Below are 10,240 nucleotides of genomic sequence, written 5' to 3' on the forward strand. Positions count from 1 at the left end.
AGCAACTCCTGGAGGAATCCCCAGAGCAACTCCTGGAGGAATCCCCAGAGCAATTCCTGAAGGAACTCCTGGAGGAATCCCCAGAGCAATTCCTGGAGGAACTCCTGGAGGAATCTCCGGAGGAACTCCTGAAGGAATCCCCGGAGGAATTCCTGGAGAAATCCCCAGAGGAATTCCTGGAGAAATCCCCAGAGGAATTCCTGGAGGAATCCCCAGAGGAATTCCTGGAGGAATCCCCAGAGGAATTCCTGGAGGAATCCCCAGAGGAATTCCTGGAGGAATCCCCGGAGGAATTCCTGGAGGAATCCCCGGAGGAATTCCTGGAGGAATCGCCGGAGGAATTCCTGGAGGAATCGCCGGAGGAATTCCTGGAGGAATCGCCGGAGGAATTCCTGGAGGAATCGCCGGAGGAATTCCTGGAGGAATCGCCGGAGGAATTCCTGGAGGAATCGCCGGAGGAATTCCTGGAGGAATCGCCGGAGGAATTCCTGGAGGAATCGCCGGAGGAATTCCTGGAGGAATCGCCGGAGGAATTCCTGGAGGAATCGCCGGAGGAATTCCTGGAGGAATCGCCAGAGGAATTCCTGGAGGAATCGCCGGAGGAATTCCTGGAGGAATCGCCGGAGGAATTCCTGGAGGAATCGCCGGAGGAATTCCTGGAGGAATCGCCGGAGGAATTCCTGGAGGAATCGCCGGAGGAATTCCTAGAGGAATCCCCGGAGGAATTCCTGGAGGAATCCCCGGAGGAATTCCTGGAGGAATCCCCGGAGGAATTCCTGGAGGAATCCCCGGAGGAATTCCTGGAGGAATCCCCGGAGGAATTCCTGGAGGAGTCCCCGGAGGAATTCCTGGAGGAATCCCCGGAGGAATTCCTGGAGGAATCCCCGGAGGAATTCCTGGAGGAATCCCCGGAGGAATTCCTGGAGGAATCCCCGGAGGAATTCCTGGAGGAATCCCCGGAGGAATTCCTGGAGGAATCCCCGGAGGAATTCCTGGAGGAATCCCCGGAGGAATTCCTGGAGGAATCCCCGGAGGAATTCCTCGAGGAATTCCAGGAGGAATCCCCGGAGGAATTCCTGGATAAATCCACTGAGGAATTCCTGGATGAATCCACTGAGGAATTCCTGGAGGAATCCCCGGAGGAATTCCAGGAGGATTTCCTGGAGAAATGCCGGAGGAATTCCTGGAGCAATTCCCGGAGGAATTCCTGGAGCAATTCCTGGACGAATTCCTGGAGGAACTCCCGGAGGAATTCCTGGAGGAACTCCCGGAGGACTTCCTGGAGGAACTCCCGGAGGAATTCCTGGAGGAATCTCCGAATGAATTCCGGGAGGAATCAGAAAGAATTCGTGAAGAAATTCCAAAAAGAATAACTGCATGAATCGCAAAGCATATTCCTAGAGGAATCCAAGCAGCAATTTCTGAGATGATCCCAGAATGACTTACTGAAGATGTCCCAGAGGAATTCCTGAAGAAATCCCCGGAGGAATTTCGGAAGGAATCCCCGGAGGAATTCCTGGAGGAATCCCCGGAGGAATTCCTGGAGGAATCTCCGGAGGAATTCCCGGAGGAATCCGCGGAGGATTTCCTGGAGGAATCCTCCGAGATATTCCTCGAGGAATCCCCGGAGGAATTCATGCAGGATTCCTTGGAAGAAATTTCTGGAGGTATTCCTGTTAGGATTTCTGGAGGAATGGCTGGAAGAATTTCTAAAGAAATTCCCGGAGGATTCCCAGGAAGAACTACTGGAAATATTACTGGAGGATTTTTTTATGTAATCCCTGGAGGAATCCCCGGAGGAATAGGCGAAGAACTTGCTGAAGCTGTGCTCGGAGAAATTCATGGAGGAATTTACGTTGGAATCCCCTCAGGAATTAATAGAGGATTTTCTGGAGCAGTCCTCGAAGGAATTCCTGGAGGAATGCATGGATGACTTCTTGGAGGAATTTCGGGATGTATTCCTGGAGGAATTGCTTGAGGAACCCCCGGAGAAATTTCTGATGAAATCCCTAGAGGAATACTCGTAGGAATTCCGCGAGGGATCCCTGGAGGTGTTTTCGAAGGGATTCCCGGAGAAATCCCTGAAGATATTGCTGGAGTAAATCCCCTGCCAAATCACTAAGAACTTCCACCGAATCGCATTTTTTCCTGGGAATTTGTAGCTTATATTTGAGCAAACTTTAGATACATTTTCGCAGCTATGGAAAAGGGGGATGGCTTTCTCAGTCTTTGATTCAAGAACGATTTTTATCTACATTCCCGACGCTATTTTCCGCGGCTGGTAATCCATCTATTTTCCTCCCGTAATCCCGATGGATTTTTTCTTGGGAGTAATTGTCAGCTTCCACTCGAACTTGACCAACTGCATCACAATTCCAAATGATCCGACCTCGTCACAGGCAAGGGAACTGGTGTATATGTCCGCCACCGTATGCACCACCAGCTGGAAATCATATAACCTTTCTTCCGGTTGCGGAATACAACCAGTTTGTCCGGCCGGAATATCAACGGGTCACAATGCTGGTTCTAGTCAATGCTGGTCAATCTTCCACTGTGCTGCGTTCCAGACCAAGTCAGTCTAAGCTGAGCGTAGATTCATTGTTGATAAACAAAATTAGTAAACAAGTTGTTTCGTCGATTTTTTTTTCTTTTTTCTCTCTCAAGATCGACTGTCAAAATTACTTTGGTAAAAATGCTGTTTTTTCCTTGACCTCATTTCTTGCCATCTGAGTACTAGGCTTTAATCTATCTGTAAGAACTTTGTAAACATCTTTTGTTCTCACGTATATGGGGCTGTCCATAAACCACGTGGTCATTTTTTTGGGACTTTTCGACCCCCCCCCCGCGTGGTCATTAGTCCATACAAAATTTTTTATTTGTCCATACAAAATGGTCATTGGCCGAACCCCCCCCCTAATGACCACGTGGTTTATGGACAGCCCCTATGGATAGGCTTGCATTAGGTTTCGTGAGACATTTTTTGGACAACTCAATAGAGGTAATCACGTTCAAATGTGTGCGTGCCTTTTATGTAGATGTGTGAAACTGCGAGGAAAATATTTGCACTCTTGCCCCGGACGTTTGTTTTATCATTATTTACCCGTTTTACCCAATTCGATTGGGTAATATTTGCATATGCAATCTGAATAGCCTTTCAATCGGCGTGCACTTTTGTGTAAGGAAAAATTTGCGCTAGTGCTCGTGTGCTGAAAATTTAATGTCACTTATCTCTATGCATGCCTCGGTGCTATACTCATTTTGACGTAACTGTCGTTTTCGTTTTTGAGGCGGCGCTACAGCGCTTCGTGCTAAATACATTTTTCGCTGAATAAACGAACATTTTCGTGCAGTTGCATTGGTGTGCGTGTATAAACACCAAACTATTAACAACTTTGCAAACGATGATTGGCGGACACGGTGTGCACCGCAGCTTCACGGCTTCACTCCCGATTTTATGAGCGATACACTATCATGCGCGGTGCAGAAAAAGTGCTGCACCGATGTAGCACGAAAATCAAAAACGAACGTTTTCGGTGCAAAAGTGCTGCACCGGTGTAGCACCGCCGCAAAAACTAAAACAACATTCGTTTAAACGATGTGCAGATCAGCGGAGGTCAAATTAAAAAGTGTTCAGATTAGACGGTCAAACCAACGAGGGTAGACGGTAATGCTTAAAACACAGGGTATAGTCTATTTTACGAAACGACAACAGTGTTGATATTGTGTATTCAGTTCAAGGTTGGATTATCCTGACTGTTTGTGAAACTGTTCAGAACAGTCGTCGAATATCGAGGGGATTCTAGATGTATTCAACAGAAACCAATTTATCAGCAACTTTGTTCAAGCACATCATTATTTCAAACGTATAGGTCTTCAGAATAACAAACATGGGCAATTATCCTGGAAATAATATAAACTGAATTTATTAAACCTCACTTTAAAACATTTAAAACGTTTATTGCGAAAAAAATATTTTCATCAATTTGTTGAGTGATAAACATTGCATCTGAACACCCCCCGACTTCCGCGCTAAAAAGCTGGCGGCTTCGCTGCCAGCAACAGCTGATCAGGACGACCGGTTAGCTGTCCTTGTTCCACCACTAGAATGTTTTTGAAAACGCGTTTGCGCGCGAAATCTTTTTCGCTCATTTTCGCTGTCAAATCCGTCACCGACTGTTTCACCGACCGTTTGAAACGCCGACTGTTTCGAACGGTCGTGAACAGTTTGGAACTGGACGGTCAATATTGATATTAACACTCACGGGCTTGGGCGCAACCTCCTTGGCCGACGCCAATCTGGCATCTTGTCACTTTAATTTGAAGAAGAGAGAATCGATGAAGAGAAATCGATCATGTTATTGCGGATTTTACCCCGTAATAGACTCACACGCGGAAAATTAATATTGATTGTCCAGTCCCATGCTGTTCACGACCGTTCGAAACAGTCACCGTTTCAAATGGACGGTGACGGATTTGACAGCAGAAATGAGCGAGAAATATTTTGCGCGCAAACGCGTTTTCAAAAACATTCAATTGGTGGAACAAGGACAGCTAACCGGTCGCCCTGATCAGCTGTTGCCGGCAGCCAAGCCGCCAGCGTTTTGGCGCGGAATTCGGGGGGGTGTTTATGAAAATATTTTCGCAATAAATACACTCGATACAAACTGCGATTAAAATCATCGTCACGAAAACATCATCGCCCAATGCTTAAAACACTGTGTTTCGCAAACCGTTTAGTATAGGTTAAGTATAAGTATGGTTGACTATAGGTGGCGGTAGTGAGCCAATCTCGTAGCCATCGTTAAACAGGAGCAAAAACGATGCGAGCGCTGTGAAGGGGCATCCATAAAGTACGTCACGCTCATAAGGGGGGAGGGGGTGTTTCGGAAAGTGTGACGAGCAATGTATTTGGTATACGAAAAACCCGTACGAAGGGGGGGAGGGGGGGGGGGGGTCTAAAATTCCCAAATTTTGCGTGACGTACTAAATGGATGCTCCCTGAGCGGGTGATTTACGTACTACAGATTATTGGAAACAACCGTTAAAAATGAAACGATGGGAAGTGATGTTGGCAGATTCCGGAATGCGGCAGTGGAATACCCAAAAGGAATTTCAGATTGGCGGAGAAATCACACACGAAGTTTACTTGCTAAATCAGAGAAAATAAGTAGAGAAGCGAAGAGTGTGAAGCCAAAAATACCTTATCGAACCGTCAAACTGGTACTATCCTATCGAGCAAAATCAACAAACCTTGACGATTACCGCATAAGTGAAGATAAGTATTGCAATCATTTGAAACATATTTTTGCCAAAGTTTTTAAAAACCATGCATAACAGTATAAATAACATTGATTCCTTGAATTAATGAAAATTGTTCCATTTTGGAACATCAGTTTGATAATGCCTAGTTAATAAAACAACAGTATAAATTGTTTTCAAATGCGGTATGCGAGACAGGCACTACCTTCGATGGGTGGATTAATCTGCTTTGCTGCAGTTGCCAGCATCCGAGCGATGAAATCAAAACAGAAAAAGTGTTGCCGTTCTGGCGGCTGTTCACTCTTCGCTTCTCTACTTATTTTCTCTGGCTAAATCACACACTTTAATGATTGCAGAAAACGAGAATGAAAAAGTACAGTTTACACGCTAGCGGACGACGAACGAATGCTGAACGACGATGGGCGCGCAACGCAATGTAGGGGTGCGCATATGGCTGTGCGTGATAGGGTTGAGCAAAAGGCACACAGAATGAAAAATGTCGAAGATGTGAGCATTGCCCCCTTCAACACTGCCCCTCAATGCGAATACTCTTTATCCAGTGGGCTTTCGTCATGTCCGAGCAGCTTGCGTAATCCCGGAAACTTAAGGAGATTCAGCAACCTATTTCCGATGCCCGCTTCTGCCTGGTTTGTCGGGAGAGAATTCGAGGAAATCGGCTTGCTGTCATCGAATGAATCCTTTCGTCCTCCTAACGGGTACCGGTTGGCCACCGGTTCATCGGTTGCATCGTACCACACGACATCCTCCTGGAACGAAACATTTCTGGACGGCGAATCGCTGGTCATCCTTACGACCACGACTGATTCTTCTTCCTGCACGTGATTTTCTGCAATCCTTGCTGCAATCCGAGTTTGGGGGTCTACCTGGTCTTTTGGCTCATATCTATAACCAGAGGCGGCTGCTCAATGCACTAGGGAACACGATGGAAAAACCCTGAAATGTCTTCTTTTTCCTTCTTCAAACACTTTCAGTTCAGAACACCTTCCACTTTCTCCCCCTGGAGAAGTAATCACTTTCTTCGAGAACTGACTCGGAAATTACTTTTCTTCACCCTCTCCTGGGGCGGAATACCTGTCCGCAACTGTTTTCTACACTTTTCACCACGCGAAACTTTCCGTGCCGACGCAGCAGCGGAAGAATAACACCCTATCCGGCTCTTCCCGGCCGAATCTTTCCACGCAAACTTTCTTCCTTTCTGGGTCGCTTGCTGGGGCCAAAACCTGTTGGCAGATTCCGGAATGCGGCAGTGGAATACCCAAAAGGAATTTCAGATTGGCGGAGAAATCACACACGAAGTTTACTTGCTAAATCACACACTTTAATGATTGCAGAAAACGAGAATGAAAAAGTACAGTTTACACGCTAGCGGACGACGAACGAATGCTGAACGACGATGGGCGCGCAACGCAATGTAGGGGTGCGCATATGGCTGTGCGTGATAGGGTTGAGCAAAAGGCACACAGAATGAAAAATGTCGAAGATGTGAGCATTGCCCCCTTCAACAAGTGAGACGTCTGTTTGTCTGTGATGTTACTTTCGCCCTTGCTTCCGCCCTTATATTAACTCAATAATTACCTGATAATTACATCCTTTTGAAAAAATATGCTTGGATTTTCTCAGCTGATGCTAACGGTGGTAGTAGTGAATGGTGCTAATGTTTTGTCTCGTTTTGTCGACTGTTTTGGTCGACATTGTCCGACATTTCGGCGCAAAAATCGCATCAGTTCGTGCAAACCTTCCAGGCAGATGTTCAAGTTTTGTTATAAAATTAAATATTTCGATAGGCTTCTAAGCTTATAACTTATTGAATAAACTACGGTAAGCATTTATAACTGAAAGCTTCAATTTACCATGCCTGTTCCGGTGAAGCAAATCGGACCGACACGTAAATTCCTGAAAGGTCGACTCCAAAGAGACGTTACGACTTTCCGCGGATACGAATCGGAATGGCAACACATTCGAGATCTGCTGTCCCGTACGGCGGAACATGGCGAATCTAACAGTGCCCTACTGCTGGGTCCTAGAGGGTGCGGGAAAACCACGGTAAGTAAAATATGTTGCTGTTTTTCGTATGTTAGTAAAAGCTGTAATGTGTTTTTGTTTTAGCTCGTTACGTCAGTATTGGCAGACTTGCTTCCGGATGAGAATTTCTACAGGAACACCCTGATCGTGTACCTCAACGGATTGCTCCATACGGACGATCGATTGGCGCTGAAGTCTGCCACCGCACAGATGAACTTGGAGAATGCCGTCGACGGGAAAGTGTTCGGATCGTTCGCGGAGAACCTGGCCTTTCTGTTGGAGTGCCTTAAAGCGGGCGACAAGAAACGGTCCAAGAGTGTGATATTTCTGCTGGAAGAGTTCGACCTGTTCTGTGCTCACCATAATCAAACGCTGTTGTACAATTTATTCGATGTCGCCCAATCCGCACAGGCTCCGATTTGTGTGCTAGGTAGGATTTGAGAAAATGATTCAAAGGATCATCATTAGGTATTTTCATTATCATTTCAGGTATAACAGCTCGTTTGGATGTGATTGAACTGTTAGAAAAACGTGTCAAGTCAAGGTTCTCTCATCGTCAAATATTCATACTCCCACGTGAAAACGGAATAGAAGATCGAGTTGAACTATTTAAACTGTTACTAAAATTGCCAACCGATAAGGTTTGTACAAATATATTCGTTGATTAAGGTACCTACTATAAATTCAAATGTGTTTTCAGGAGCTCAAAGAACACACTAAACGCATCAAGCCAATCCCAGCAGAAGCACTTCAGAACCACGAGCTTCCGTTACTGCGGCGGGTTTTCAAACCTAGCGATTATTCATTCGATTCCAAATGGGTTTCTCAGTGGAACAAGCACATCGATGTACTTGCTGCCAACCCCAAGGTAACTTCCGTTCTGCAAAACATGTACTACTATGATGTTGTGGAAGCTACCTTCAAGACATTTCTGTTCGAGCTGGTGTCTCTTTTGAGTGACACTCATCCTTTCGTCATCGTTGAAGACATTCAGCTACTGGGACAACAGTTCGAATGTGACGATAAGATCAATCTACTATGTGGCCTATCAGTGCTAGAACAGTGCTTACTAATTGCCATGAAACATCATTCGGAAATATTCGATCGAGATCCGTTCAACTTTGAAATGATTCTAACGCGGTACAACAAGTTTGCCAATTCCAGCACTACGATGCAAGGTATTGATCGTAGTGTGGTGCTGAAGGCGTATGAACACGTGAAAAACCTGGAATTGATAGCTCCAGTGTGCGGATCCAGTTCTAAGGTACAAAAGGAATATCAGTTGCATCGATTACTGTTGACTTATGGACAAATCAACCAGGCTGTGATGAAAACGCCAAACCTTCCCACTGAATTGTGTCAATGGGCACAAAGCTCATTGATTTAGTAAGATACCTACTAGAATAAGTCCTATCGCTTTAATGTATGTTTACGTTGAATAATAATTGTAAGAATTATCATTACTGAGTTGCAATGCGGTGAAAACTGTCATAAGAAGTGATGACCATTCCTTTTTGACTAGAGCTATTGCTCTAGTTCTTTCAGCTGTATTGTAAAGCACTAGTCGCGGTCGTTACATTTCTTTCTTTTTTTATCTGTATTAACGAGATTTTTAGCTCTAGGCTAGTTTATCTCGGGACCCACGCTTTACTTCCCTTCCGAAGGAAGAACTCACATTTGGTGAGTTTGTCGGGAGTGGGATTCGATCCTAGGTCCTCGGCGTGATAGTCAAGTGTTGTAACCATCACACCAGGTCCGCTCCACTCGTTACATTTCTGTGACGACCGGTTATTGCTGGCAAATACAGTGGAAAGTTCGTCTTAATACGTATCCATCGTCTTTGACAAACGAGAAAAACTGACCTCACTGATTACACTAGTTTATAGCATTTTTGAACTCGGTAAGCTGATGATCGTTTTTGGCGTTGAATCATGTCCTGAGTTCGAAAACGCGAAGGTAAAAAAATTACAGTAGAGCTGAAATTTTTTCGACTTTATATACAAGGTTGATGGTTTGAAATCGTTTTTTGTTCTATTTTTTAAGCAAAGTCGCTCACTTCACACATCTTATTCTCCGTAATCAATGCTCCGATTGAGCTGTATTTTTACTGTATCTCGCCTACATATGATATGTCAAAAAACATTGAGAAAAATTTTTTAAATTGTTTTTTTTCTTATTGAAAAAAAAAATACATTTCTTCATATATTTTTGGAAATTTTGCTAAAATTTGAGGAGATCGTTCCCAAAACTCGCCAATATCTTGAATTTCATCAATCTGACACAAACCCTGCATTCCGATGATCGACGCAAAATATTTTAAAAAGTTGTAAAACTCGATATTGAGCTAAAACTCAAAAACTGTTCTACTTTAAATTTTTTTTTAAGCACGTTTTGAAGTTAGTGCTTAATTATGCATCCAAAATTTTTGACCCCATGGATAGCATTTGCATACATATGTAAAAGCTTTGCTGATGTTACTTTTTTATTAGATAATTCTCTCATCTCATGTTTGTCTTCAAACTTTTGTCAAGCTTAGAAAATTAAGATTAATAAATAACAATGCATTACAAGGTTCAAATTCCCATACATAGAATGAGATCATTTATTTGCACTACAACACATTGGAGATAGGTGGGGAATCCCTCATCAACCCTTCCGGTCCGCCTTAGTGCTTCATGCAGGCCAGGTGTTGTTCTAGTTTTTGTAGCTGTATTGCAAAGCACTAGCCGCAGTCGTTACATTTCTGTGACGACCGGTTATTGCTGTCAGATACAGAGGAAAGTTTGTCCTAATACGTATCAATCGTTTTTGACAAACGAGAAAAACTGACCTCACTGATTACACAGCGTAACAAAAAATAACTTTTGGTCTGTTTCAAGAGCAAACTAATGTGAGAGATTTTGGATTAATTTAGATGTTAATTATCCAATTTACCTTT

General features: G+C 44.3%; 1 protein-coding gene across 1 annotated transcript; it reads left to right on the forward strand.

Moving 5' to 3' along the window:
* Window positions 1-6,962: 6,962 nt before the first annotated feature.
* LOC109431723 (origin recognition complex subunit 4) lies at window positions 6,963-8,765 on the forward strand. The gene is made up of 4 exons (XM_019707996.3): window positions 6,963-7,323; window positions 7,387-7,732; window positions 7,792-7,943; window positions 8,003-8,765. The coding sequence occupies exons 1-4, from the start codon at window positions 7,132-7,134 to the stop codon at window positions 8,687-8,689; spliced, it is 1,377 nt and encodes a 458-aa protein (XP_019563541.3). The 5' UTR covers window positions 6,963-7,131; the 3' UTR covers window positions 8,690-8,765.
* The last annotated feature ends 1,475 nt before the right edge of the window (window positions 8,766-10,240 follow it).

The sequence above is a fragment of the Aedes albopictus genome, chromosome 2 (assembly GCF_035046485.1).
Source record: "Aedes albopictus strain Foshan chromosome 2, AalbF5, whole genome shotgun sequence".
NCBI lineage: Eukaryota > Metazoa > Arthropoda > Insecta > Diptera > Culicidae > Aedes > Aedes albopictus.